At 45.9% G+C, this 14,319-nt stretch overlaps 1 protein-coding gene across 1 annotated transcript; it reads right to left on the reverse strand.

The window, feature by feature from the left end:
- Positions 1-11,616: 11,616 nt before the first annotated feature.
- On the reverse strand, positions 11,617-12,327 carry LOC123101648 (feruloyl esterase A-like). The gene has a single exon (XM_044523004.1). It carries the CDS (start codon positions 12,325-12,327, stop codon positions 11,617-11,619), a length of 711 nt encoding a protein of 236 aa, XP_044378939.1.
- Positions 12,328-14,319: the final 1,992 nt, after the last annotated feature.

Genomic DNA, 14,319 nt, shown 5'->3' on the forward strand with positions numbered 1-14,319 from the left:
GCGCCTGTGTGTCGATTTTAAGGACCTCAACAAGGCCTGCCCAAAGGATCCCTTCCCCTCCCCCGCATTGATCAAATTATCGATGCAACCGCAGGACACAAGTCATTGTGTTTCCTCGACGCATACTCCGGCTACCACCAAATCAAGATGGCAGAGTCCGACCAAGCCGCAACGGCATTTATCACACCATCCGGCCCCTTCTGTTTCAACACAATGCCTTTCGGGCTAAAAAACGCCGGCGCAACATATCAACGCACGATTCAGACATGTCTGGAGAAACAGATCAGCAAAACAGTAGAGGCATACGTAGATGATGTGGTCATCAAAACCAAGCACGTCGACTCTCTAATATACGACTTGAGGCTCACATTCGACAACCTCCGACAATACGACATCAAGCTCAATCCGGAAAAATGCGTTTTCGGCGTACCAGCCGGAAAGCTCCTGGGCTTCATTGTCTCCAGTAGAGGAATTGAAGCTAATCCAGCCAAAATCCGAGCTTTGTCACAGTTGGCTACCCCAACAGACCACAAACAAATCCAGAAATTAACTGGATGTGTGGCGGCTCTAAGCCGCTTTATCTCCCGCTTAGGAGAAAAGGCATTACCCCTTTATCGCCTCCTTGGAGCACCGAACACTTCGAGTGGACGGACGCTGCCACAGCCGGATTGGAAGAAATAAAAGCCACACTGGCAACCAACCCATTCCTGGCCGCGCCAAACATCGGCGAACCAATGTTGTTGTACATTGCGGCAACTCATCAGGTTGTAAGCGCAGTGCTCGTCGTCAAACGAGAAGCGGACGGACATAAATTCCCCCTTCAAAAGCCGGTATATTATGTATCCACTGTTCTCACTCCATGCAAGTCACGGTACCCACATTATCAAAAGATAGCCTATGCGATATTCATGGCATCCCGGAAGCTGCGACACTACTTTCAAGAGTGAAAGATTACAGTAGCCTCGGAAGTGACACTTAATGATATTATAAACAACCGCGATGCCACGGGCCGGATTGCCAAATGGACCATTGAGCTCCTCCCGTTCGACATAACATACAAACCCCGGCGAGCCACTAAATCGCAAGTATTGGCCGACTTTGTCGCCGAATGGACGGAAGCCGAACTACCTAAAGAGTACGGCGCATACTCCAATTGGATCATGCACTTCGACAGCTCCAAAATGCTGGCTGGTCTGGGGGCTGGCATCGTCCTGATGTCCCCAACCGGAGATACAGTTCAATACATACTACAGATACTATATACATACTCCAACAACGCAGCCGAATAGGAAGCCCTGTTACATGGTCTCCGGATGGCAGTTTCCATGGGCATTCAACGCCTGGAGGTGCGTGGGGATTCGAACCTCGCAATATCCCAAATAAATGGAGACTTCGATGCCAAGGATCCGAAGATGGCGGCCTATCGCAACGCCGTCCTAAAGATGTCAGCTCGGTTCGAGGGGCTCGAATTTCACCATGTGGTTCAGGAAAACAATCAGGCGGCGGATATCCTCACCCGCATCGGCGCAAAACGCGATGCGATCCCCCCAACATCTTTTTGGAAAGGTTGTTTAAGCCATCCGTGGTATGGGAAGGGGACACCGGTAACAATAGTCCGGACCCGACCAAAATGCTCGATACCGAACACTCTGACATAATCGGAGGCTCTGCCACCGAAATAACACCTTCAGCCCACGTAATAATGGCCATCATCGCCTCGTGGACAGAACCATTCCTGGCCTACCTAACTAGGCAGGAACTTCCCGAGGACCAAAATGAGGCACGCTGCATAGTGCGGTGATCTAAAGCCTACAGGGTCCATGAGGGAGAGCTGTATAAAAAAAGCACTACCGGAGTCCTTCAAAGGTGCATCTCCGAAGAGGAAGGGCAGAAACTTCTGGCGGAAATTCACACCGGACTCGGCGGCCACCACGCCGCAGCCCGTGCCCTTGTAAGCAAGGCCTTCCGTACAAGTTTTTATTGGCCGACGGCCCGGGTAGATGCACAAGACTTGGTCCAACGCTGCGTTGGTTGCCAGCTTTTTGCAAACCAAAGACACATGCCACCCACCGCCCTCCAAATAATCCCCATTACCCGGCCCTTCGCGGTCTGGGGGCTTGACCTGGTTGGACCCCTTAAAGGGGGAACCCATAAGAAAAAAATACTTACTGGTCATGGTGGATAAATTCACCAAATGGATAGAAGCCAAACCTATTAAAACAGCCGAATCCGGACAGTTGATAGACTTCATATCCGAGGTTGTACACCGTTATGGCGTCCCCCACAGCATCATCACTGACAACGACACGAACTTTATGGCCGACGAGGTAAAACTCTGGTGCAGCAACATGGGCATCAAGCTCGATTATGCTTCTGTCTATCACCCACAAACCAACAGCCAAGTTGAGCGAGCAAATGGTCTTATCATGAGCGGCATCAAACCCAGATTAGTGCGGTCCTTAAAGGAGTCTAACACGCACTAGGTAGAGGAGCTCGACTCCGTACTCTGGGGCTGTGGACCACGCCGAATCGTACTATCGGATACATGCCCTTCTTTATGGTTTACGGTGCAGAGGCGGTTCTGCCCTACGACATAATTCATGACTCACCTCGAGTGTGCATGTACGAAGAAAGAGAAGCCGAGCTCGATCGGCAGGACAGTCTAGACACCCTGGAGGAGGAGCGCGACGTGGCAAAAGCCTGTTCCGCATTCTATCAGCAATAGGCTCGAAGATACCAAAGCAGAGAAGTATGGACCAAAACTTATAACATTGGCGAGCTAGTTCTACGCCTGCCGGAGAAGAAAAAGACCAAGCTCGAGCCCAAATGGGAAGGTCCCTTCATTATTGACCAAGTTCTGACCGGTGGAGTGTACCGTCTGTGGGATGCATCGAATAATCGACTTGAGCCGAACCCATGGAACGCAGCCAGGCTCCGAAGATTCTACACCTAGTGCCGGACTCTATGTTCGTCTCCTTCCTCTGTCCATTTTTCACATTTACATTATCTGTCTTTTTTCTCTTTCTTTCTTTTATTCTTTCTCAAGGCCTTCAAGGGCCAACTTGTGCCTTGCTTGCACACTATTGACGCGCTAACCGCGCTCATTATACCTGGGGGCTTCTTACACAGAAGCTTAATTATTTATCTGTGCTTCATGCCCCGCACATGTGTTATTCTTCCGCATGTACCTTTTCTTCGCCATTATATGCATCGATATGACTTCAGTTTTGGCCAAGCTGGGTTGCCTGGTCTTGTATTTGTGCCCTACATTCCTGTTAATTTGGCTAGGGCATAGGGGAGCACCTCTGCGATTGTTACTGCCGGGTCAGCCGGATGTGTACCTCAGACTGGGTGAAGCCGAAAGCTAGCGTTCTTAAGGGAATATTCGGTCGGTGAACAAAAGATGATTTTTATTTATTTTCCATATGTGCCCCCAGATGTTTTTGCCTGCGTTTCCTCCTGTAGTCCGGACATGCACTTTAGGGCATTCATACCCAGGGAAAGGAACCCTTAACGGAACTATTCTCCCTGGAAGATGTTTCTTACTACCCATGTAATATAACATAACTAGTTGGGTACTTCTCTGTTCAAGCACTAATGACCCCTACGCCTGGTTTCCGCGCATACCCCGGTTCTTATATAACTGAGCGGGTATTCGGATACACTCTGGACTATCGGGTCCCGAGGTTGAAGCGAAAAGGTCCGCCATGACAAATGATTTACAATCCGGCTAGAAGGCATTATACATGTCACTTTAATTACATAGTCATGTAGACTGACTAAATTCCTCTTCTATACCATCCAACAGGCTGTCCAGCCTACAATCCTGTTGGGAATACTTTGCGGCTAATTCTACTTGCCCATATACTAGGCTAACAGGGATCTCTTTCCCATTAGGCCCCATAGGTCCGACCTCGGCCATGTTCTTTGGGTCAGCCTTGGTATACCGCGTCTTCACCATGGCCTAGGCTTCCCTGGCACCTTGACGGCAGGCTGATATCTTCCATAATCGGAAGCGCCGCCGTGCTCCCTTGAGCTTCTCTGCAAGCTCTCCAATGCCTTCTGGCAGGGAGACGGATGGCCACAAGGCCTGGGCAATACCTTGCATCACCTGCCGAACTTGTTCGTGCAGTCGTGAGAGCTCGGGTAGAAGATCACCCGTAGACCCGGGCATCTCCTCCGCGGGACGACTCGTCAGCATACCTGCAGACATAATTCTGTTAGCCAGCTTCTCCGTCGCCCCCCTTTTAAGGGTTCATCCAAGCACTTACTGAAAATGCCGCGTCAAAGCCGCTTATTCTCCTTCTCGGAGTCCGCAAGCTGGGCTCGAACATCCTTCAGTTCCATGCTCAGCTTGGTATTGGCGTTTTGGAGATTGTTTTTCTCCCACCCGACGTCAGTCAGCACGCGTTCGCCAGCCTTTAGCTGTCGTACGACATGCTGGTCCTCCGGATTCTCTCTGGATTCATCTGCAATATCTATTGTTAGATCTGCAGCCACAACCACATGCTATATGGTACCTATCATTCTTCGAAAGAAATGTTACCAGCCGGGGACTTTTTAGGTTCCTTCAATGCGGCAACGGAGGCCCGAAGTTGGGTCTTGCATCCCTCCAGCTCCTGTGACAGTCGAGTATTCTTCTCTGTAAGAACCTGCACAATAGATGATCCTTAAATCAGTTCTGCTAACTGTTTCAAGTCTCAAGGGCTACTGATACATATAATCGTTAGATTTGCTTACCCGTACATCCCTTACATACTGGTCCATGGCTCTGGCTAGACCATTTTGAGCAGCACGGAGGTACGCGTCTCCAGAATTAAAGGCATCAAATGCCTCTGGTGAGAAGCAAGCGTCACGGAGTACGGCCTGGCGACGCCTATGATTCATGGTGCTCTCCACTTCTGAATTTGTAGCGGATAGTCTATCCGCATCCTCTGTAGGGGGAGTATCCGGCGTCCGCCCCATGTCGGCTTCCGCCTATATGTCCGGTCCTGGAGCCCGACTGGTGGAAGCGTGATCGACAGCCTCACCGGACATATTCCGGCAAGCGTTTTTTCTGCTAAAGAAACATGGACGTCATTACATTTTGAGAAAGACGACAACCACGGAGCGCGGTTTTTGTCATACCTCTGCACCGGCGTCTCCGTCCTGACCGCCTTCCTTTTTTGCCTGCCCGGCCTTGGTGCCTCTTGTTGGCGAGTTGCTGCGGGTTTGACACAGCGTCCCGAATGCCTTCCCTGTAAAACACCATATGTATATGGTAGGTGAAGTGTCTAAGAGGGGATCCTAGTTTTTGGAGTTGGGATTTTTGGTTTTTCTTACATGTGACGCAGGAAGCAGTTCGGGATAGTCGGCCGTAATGGCCACCATGGCGTCATCACATCTTAATTGATAGAACTGCCGGTCTATCAGCTCCACGAATATGTCCGGATCTTCTTCGAGTCCGGGACCGAGGGCCTGGTCAGGGTCCTCTTGTTGTGGAGATGGGTTGTTGACCTCCCTCATGGCTTTTCGCAGCTCCTGCTGCAAAATGGCAAGGTGAGTACCTACGACAAAGAATGCGGGAAGAATGGGAGTAAGGAGATATAACTCACCCAGCTTGGAGGGTTGTACATGGAGAATCCATCCCATGGTTTGATGCAGATGAACTCCTCTTCCTCTCCCTTGAACAACTCGGACAATTTTTTTGCTAAAGTAGCAGCGTTGTCCGGACCCTTACGCCCGCAATGGGTGGCATCATCTTCCCCGTTAAAACACCACAAGGGGTGCCCTCGATATTGAAGTGGCTGCACTCCCCGTATTATGCATATTGACATAACCTTGATTATTGTCAATCCTGATTGAGCCAGCGCTTTAATCCGGTTCATCAGGTAAAGGACTTCTCCGTTGTTTTCCTCCTGGTGGCTCCGTTGGCGCCAACTTCGGCATTTCTTCAGTGGAGCATTGTTGAACTCAGGAAGACCCCGCCAAACAGGGTCCGAAAGGGGGACGTCCTCCATATAAAACCATTTCGAAGGCCAGTCTTCGGACGTCTTCTTCGGAGTACCGGACAGGTATCCGGTTTCGGCGATGCAAAATAACCTTTTCCACAGCTCAAAATGAGGCTCGCAGCCCAGGAATAACTCGCAGAGGGTAACATAGCCGGCGATGTGTAATATGAAAGCAGGGGTGAAATTATGTAGTTGGAGGTTGTAAAACTCCAGGAGCCTGCGAAGGAACGGATGAATTGGAAATCCGTGTCCCCTTAATAAGTAAGGAACAAGGCATACCCGCTCCCCGTAGAGGGGCTGGGGAAGCTCTCCGCTTGCTCCTCGCCATTGTAGGTGGCGAGCCCGGCTCGGACGGGAACCATATACGCTGGAGGGAGAAATCCCTTGGTCTGCAGTTTGACTAATCGACTATGTGGGACAGAACACCTCTCCCAATCACCGGGCGTAGGGCTACGGGGGCGGGAGGAGGAGCTGCAGAGGTCGGCCATGCTGGAGTGGATTTTTCCGAAGCGCGCTCCGATGGATTCTCGCTGGGGGAGGATGGCATGGATTGGATCTAAGAACCCCCATCCCTTTAATGGCTAGGGGGGCGAATGTAAAAACGCTCTGGCTCCTCGTATTCATTCGACGCGTGGAAGATAGCCCTTATTGGGCGCATAAGCCAAGAAGTCCAACATTTATGGTGCCGGACACTACTTGACAAACATTCAAAATTTGGAGAAGAACCCACCTTGCAATGCCGAAGACAATACTGCGTGTCGGACTTGACGTCATTGAAGCCTGGTTCGGGGGCGGGCTACTGAGGGAGTCCTGGATTAGGGGGTCTCCGGACAGCCGGACTATATCCTTTGGCCGGACTGTTGGACTATGAAGATACAAGATTGAAGGCTTTGTCTCGTGTCCGGATGGGACTTTTACTTGGCGTAGAAGGCAAGCTAGGCAATACGGATATGTATGTCTCCTCCTTTGTAACCGACCTTGTGTAAACCCTAGCCCCCCCGGTGTCTACATAAACTGGAGGGTTTTAGTCCGTAGGACAACATACAATCATACCATAGGCTAGCTTCTAGGGTTTAGCCTCTCTAATCCCGTGGTAGATCAACTCTTGTACTACTCATATTATCAAGAATAATCAAGCAGGGCGTAGGGGTTTACCTTCATCAAGAGGGCCCGAACCTGGGTAAAACATCGTGTCCCCTGCCTTCTGTTACCATCCGCCTTAGACGCACAGTTTTCGGGACCCCCTACCCGAGATCTGCCGGTTTTGACACCAACAGTTATGAAGAAGGGTTTCCTTTTATCTTTGAAGGGAAAGGCATTGGCATGGTATTGGCTATGCGATGATATTGGATCATGGAACTGGAATTGTTTGAAATTGGAGTTCCACAAAAAAATGTATCCTATGCATATAGTTCATCGTGATCGGAATTATATATATAATTTTTGGCCTCGTGAAGGAGAAAGTATCGCTCTAGCTTGGGGGAGGCTTAAGTCAATCTTATATTCATTCCCCAATCATGAGCTCTTAGGAGAAATTATTATTCAGAATTTTTATGCTTGACTTTCTCGTAATGATCAAACCATGCTTAATACTTCTTGTGTTGGTTCCTTTATGAAGAAGACTATTGAATTCCGGTGGGATCTTTTGAAAAGAATTAAACGCAACTCTGAAGATTGGGAACTCCACAATGGTAAAGAGTCAGGTATTAAACTTAAGTATGATTGTGTTAAATCTTTTATGGATACCGATGCTTTTGAAAAGTTTAGCACTAAATATGGACTTGACTCTAAGATAGTAGCCTCCTTTTGTGAATCATTTGCTACTCATGTTGAACTCCCTAAAGAGAAGTGGTTTAAATATCACCCACCTACTAAAGAAGAAATCAAAGAACTGGTATCAGTCAAGGAAGAAACTATACTTTATAATGTTGATCCAGTTGTTCCTTCTGCTTATATTGAGAAACCACCTTTCCCTGTTAGGATAAATGAACATGCTAAAGTTTCAACAGTGGTTAATAAAAGCTACATTAGAACACCAAAATCTGATGAACAAATTAAAGTAGAACCTAGTATTTCTATGGTTAAAGATCTCTTGGAACAAGATATGGATGGGCATGTTATTTACTTCTGTGAAGAAGCTGCTAGAATTGCCAAACTTGGTAAGAAAGATAAATATAGACCTGTTCTTGGCATGCCTGTCATTTCCGTTAAAATAGGAGATCACTGTTATCATGGTTTATGTGGCATAGGTGCTAGTGTGAGTGCTATTCCTTACACCTTATATCAAGAAGTATTAAAGACATAGCACCCGCAGAGATAGAAGAAATAGATGTTACTATTAAACTTGCTAATAGAGACACAATATCACCAATTGGGATTGTCAGAGATGTTGAAGTCTTGTGTGGGAAAATAAAATACCCAACTGATTTTCTTGTTCTTGGTTCCCCACAAGATGACTTTTGTCCCATTATCTTTGGTAGAACCATCTTGAACATCGTTAATGCTAAGATAGATTGTGAGAAACAAACTTTCGGTGTTAGTTTTGGTAATGAGTCTCATGAGTTTAATTTTTCCAAGTTTAGTCGAAATCTTCATGAAAAAGAATTGCCTAGTAAGGGTGAATTAATTGGTCTTGCTTCTATTGCTGTACCACCTAATGATCCTTTAGAACATTATTTGCTAGACCATGAGAATGATTTTCATATGCATGAAAGAAATGAAATAGATAAAATTTTCTTTGAACAACGTCCTCTGCTTAAACACAACTTGCCCGTTGAAGCTCTAGGAGGTCCTCCTCCACCTAAAGGTGATCCTGTGTTTGAATTAAAACAATTGCCAGACACTTTGAAATATGCTTATCTTGATGAAAAGAAGATATCACTACTAGGGAAAAGGCTAGCAGCAGCGCGGGTTTTAGGTGTATCAGCAGCGCGGGGACCGACGCTACTAATAAGGCGCTACAGCTAATAGTTAGTAGTAGCGTTGGAGAAACCCGCGCTACTACTAACTTTGTTAGTAGTAGCGTGTGCCACCCATGCTACTGCTATTACAGACTCGCGCTACTACTAATGAAGTAGTAGAAGCGTGCCTACAATACCAGCGCTACTAGTATCCTAAATACTAGTAGGGCACTTTTTTCCCAATGCTACTAGTAGCAAATTAGGAATTAAAAAAATAAAAATAGATGCAGTATTCATGAATGGAGATCAGAGACACGTCCAGTGCAAAATAAATTTCAGAGAACCATCTTAACACTTGCAGTGTTCATGGATGCAACATTCAACATCTCAATTCGAAGAGATCACGAAGATACACACAACCATCATCAAAAGGTTGGTACCTTCCCTAGCATTTCACCACCAACCTAACCAGACCACTTCTCTAGATGTATGTACAAAGCGTCGAGGTCCTCCACCTTGAGGAACTCCGGACGGTGGCGTCGTCCTCCACCTCGGTGACTTCCGGATGGTGGCGTCGAGGTCCTCCACCCCGGGGACCTCCTGCGTCGCAATCACCTAGACGATAATCTCTATGACACGGTCGCGGGGCTTCACGGTGAAGTCTGCCTCCGAGTAGTTGAAGAGCACGACTCCCATCTGGCCACAGTAGTCCTCGTCGATCACCCTGCACCTAGTTGAGAAAGTGAAAACTTGTTAGTTCACGCCCTTGTGCAGATCTAGTAGGGTATTTTCTTCAATTATCTGTCTCTTTTAGTCTATTATGAATCTTCAAAACGCTCTTATATTAGTTTACAGAGGGAGTAGTATATAAGGATACCCATCATCTTGTGGAAAAATGTACTAGCTACCAATAATGAACTATTCATGTTGAATAATTTAAATTCGAACAATTGTGAATAATGATTTAGCTTACACATCCTATAAACAAAATTGTCAACTCCATGATGTATCCATCAACTACCTAAATTTTAACATGGAAACCTTCCATAATATATAGACGGGAAAGAGATAGCAAAATGGATCATGCTTGAGATAGAGATTCTTACTGCAAATCTTAACAGAAGACATGACCTGCCAACACCTGAGTCTCCAATAAGCAATAGCTTGAAGAGGTAATCACTGCATGGTCAAATAAGAGAATGTTAGTCTCCAGCAAACACAGTGCACAGAGAATAAAACAAGTAGTGGTGACATTTTCAAGATGATAAAAAAGGGCAGCGCACTGCACATAGCTCCTGCTTGCGCAGGGTTCGCCGAAGGGTCCAACCACTTCCAAAGATGATAATAAGATACAATAACTATGTCCAGGCTTGGAAGATTGAAAATAAATTAAAAGAGAAATGTATTCAAGATAATAATACACAACAATTAGATGAATAATATTGTCAGGCTTAGACAAGTAAGTAGCGACAAATGAAGGGACATTTTGCTATTTAATACTCAGCCAAAATGCCAGTTTTGCTAAGCTAATAGATCCCTATGTACTAGTGTGTGATTACTGTGATAGAATGTAAAAATAGTTCCCCTTGCAGCATTAAGACTAGTACTATAACAACAACCAGCGCCCATTGATTCCTGCGATGAGAACCATCTTTGAACAAAAGATCGCGCATTTGATGATCTGATATGAGCAAGTACTACAGTACTAAAGATCACGCATCTTAGAAGTTTATAATGATATTTCGCTTATGGTGCCTAAATTATTCTCCATATGCCGTAGCAGCAGCAACAAACATGATTAAGTCAGTGCTGTAAAACAATTACACATGGTGCTAGTAAGATACCCCAGCTCCAAACATCTAAAATAGTAATTTCTTCTGTTTGGCACCTAGCAACATATCTAATGGCTACATTTAGTTTGTCTTCCACAGGTTTCCACACGCATCCATATTTTCTCAAGCCAAGTATGCATGTATGTTGGTTAATTAATTGTGTTGTTGCAGTAAACAAGTACCCTCTAGAAAATTCGTATTGAAACTTTTTTAAAACAGCCTCTATAAGGCCGTAAACTGGCATACGAAAACAATGCGCTCAGGATACTAACTTTCGGGACAACAAACTAAAATGATGGCTTCTCTCAAACCATACATCCAAACGACACAAATAAATACTCTACGGAAAGTTTGGAACTTGCTTTACAAATTTCATATAGAGGCAACTCGAAATTCTAAGAATAACTAACTCGTTTTTCACATAGAAGCTGGCTGTCCAGATTTGACAGTGCAGTTTTTAACTGAACCAGATTCTTATCTGACAGAAGTAGCACCCAACAAAATGCAGATAGACATGTAACTAAATTATGCAACTGAACTTTTAGTAGGAAGCAAGCACTCACAAAAATTCAGACATGCATGTAACTAACTTCTGTAATAACTGAATTTAGCAGCAGGCGAGAACCCAACAAAATTCAGATAGGCATGTAACTAAATTCTGCAACTAAATTTCTAGCAACAAGGAAGCACCCAGCAAAATTTAGATATGCATTATACTAGATTCTACAATGCAATGTTTATCTTACTCAGAAGCAGAGCACGTATCCACCAAAATTCAGTCTGATAGCTACATGTAACCCAAATTCAGACATACTACATGTAACCCAAATTCTTCTACAACTGAACTTGTAACCACCAAATTCAGACAAGCAAGCAACCAAATCAATTGGACCATCAGTGAGTCACCTGCAGCACGACGGAGTTGATGACATCGGCATATCTAACGGCGAGGTTGAGCGACATACAGCGGGCGGGGGCCATGGCGTAGCACCTGGTGCGGCCCCTCTCGACCTTGCCGAGCTTGTCGAGGTTGAGCACGACGAACATGGCGAGCATGGCGGCGACACCGGCGCCGAGGGAGTGGCCCGTGAAGGTGAGCGTGTAGGCGGGGTATTGGTCGAGGAGGTCCCGGAGCAGGTCGCACTCCCTGTCGAGCACCCAGCCGGCGGCGCGGAGGAGGCCGTTGTGGACGTAGCCGCCGTCGAAGCGACTCTTGCCGAGGCGGTTGTCGAGGAGCAGCGCGTAGTCGGACTCGCGACCGAGGTTGAGGCCGCGCAGTGCGAGCACGAAGTCGGCGTGTGCGTGGTCGAGGTAGACGAGGTAGGGCGTGACCCGGCCCCCCGTGTCGGCATAGGTGCGGCGGCGCATGACGTTTGAGGGGTCGAGGAGGAGGGGCAGCGCAGCGAGGAGGTCGGGCGGGGCGTAGTTGGCCATGACGAGGTGACACATCCTGGGCACGGGCGCGAAGTCGGCGGTGGTGGCGTGGCCCCAGGTGGCGCTGTCGTGGTGGCCGGAGTGGACGCACCGCTTCCACGCCCTGCGGCGGGGTGAGCCATAGGTGGCGGCGGCGCTAGGGGGGCCCTGCGTGGGCGGCTCCCTCTCCATGGCGGGTTGGGACTTGGGAGAGGAGGAGAAGAGGTGGGAGCGAAGACGGGATTGGGGATCTGGATCGGGCGTTGAGTGTTTTTTCTGAGACATGGCGTGGGATGGTTGGTGGGGTGGGAGCAGATGCAGGTGGTAGCGTGGGGTATATAACCCACGCTACTACTATCGACTTAGTAGTAGCGTGGGTTTATAACCCGTGCTACTAGTACAGCTGGTCCCGGGAGGCACGGTGGAAATCACTTAGTAGTAGCGAGGGGTAAAAACCCGCGCTACTACTATCGGGTTATTAGTAGCGCGGTTTCCTCAAGCTCGCTACTGCTAATTAGCAGTAGCGTTTGTTTTTAAACCACGCTGCTGCTAAGATTCTGTGTATAAGGTTTTCCCTAGTAGTGTATATCCTGTTATTATCAGTGCTAACCTTTCAGAACATGAAGAAGAAAGATTATTGAAAGTTCTAAGGAAGCATCGAGCTGCTATTGGATATACTCTTGATGATTTAAAGGGCATTAGTCCCACTCTATGTTAGCACAAAGTTTATATGGAACCTAATGCTAAACCCATTGTTGATCACCAACGTCAGTTAAATCCGAAGATGAAAGAAGTAGTAAGAACGGAAATATTAAAACTTCTGGAAGAAGGTATAATCTATCCCATAGCTGATAGTAGATGGGTAAGACTTGTTCATTGTGTTCCTAAGAAAGGAGGTATTACTGTTGTTCCTAATGATAAGAATGAACTTATTTCACAAAGAATTGTTAGAGGCTATAGAATGGTAATTGATTTTAGAAATTAAACAAAGCAACTAGAAAAGATCATTACCCTTTGCCTTTTATTGATCAAATGCTTGAAAGATTATCTAAGCACACACACATTTGCTTCCTTGATGGATATTCAGGATTTTCACAAATACCTATTTCTCAACCTGATCAAGAAAATACCACTTCTACTTGTCCCTTTGGAACCTATGCTTATAGACGTATGCCTTTTGGTTTATGTAATGCACCTGCTACCTTTCAAAGATGTATGACTGCTATATTCTCTGACTTTTGTGAAAATATTGTTGAGGTTTTAATGGATGACTTTTTTGTTTATGGGAAGTCTTTTGATGATTGTTTAAGCGATCTTGATCGAGTTTTGCAGAGATGTGAACAAAGAAATCTTGTCTTGAATTGGGAAAAGTGCCACTTTATGGTTAATGAAGGCATTGTCTTGGGTCATAAAATTTCTGAAAGAGGTATTGAAGTGGATCAAGCTGAGGTTGATGCAATTGAGAAAATGCCATGTCCTAAAGATATAAAAGGTATTCATAGTTTCTTAGGAGATTTATCAAAGACTTTTCAAAAATTTCCAGGCCTCTTACTAGTCTCTTGCAGAAGGATATTCCTTTTGTTTTTGACGATTATTGTTTAGAAGCCTTTGAAACACTTAAGAAAGCCTTAATTACTGCACCTATTGTTCAACCACCTGATTGGAATTTGCCTTTTGAAATTATGTGTGATGCTAGTGATTATGCTGTTGGTGTTGTAGGACAAAGAGTTGGTAAGCAACTTAATGTTATTCATTATGCTAGTAAAACTCTAGGCAGTGCTCAAAGAAATTATGCTACTACTGAAAAAGAATTCTTAGTAGTGGTGTTTGCTTGTGACAAGTTTAGACCTTATATTGTTGATTCCAAAGTAACTATTCGCATAGACCATGCTGCTATTAAATATCTTATGGAAAAGAAAGATGATAAGCCTAGACTTATTCGATGGGTTCTCTTGTTACAAGAATTTGATCTACATATCATTGATAGAAAAGGAGCTGAGAACCCAGTAGTTGATATTTTATCTAGGCTTGAAAATGTGCTTGATGACCCACTACCTATTGATGATAGTTTTCCTGATGAGCAGTTAGCTGCAATAAATGTTTCTCATGGTACTCCTTGGTATGCTGACTAATTACATTGTTGCTAAATATTTACCACCTATCTTTACATACCAACAAAATAAA

The sequence above is a fragment of the Triticum aestivum genome, chromosome 5A (genome assembly GCF_018294505.1).
Source record: "Triticum aestivum cultivar Chinese Spring chromosome 5A, IWGSC CS RefSeq v2.1, whole genome shotgun sequence".
NCBI classification, from domain to species: domain Eukaryota; kingdom Viridiplantae; phylum Streptophyta; class Magnoliopsida; order Poales; family Poaceae; genus Triticum; species Triticum aestivum.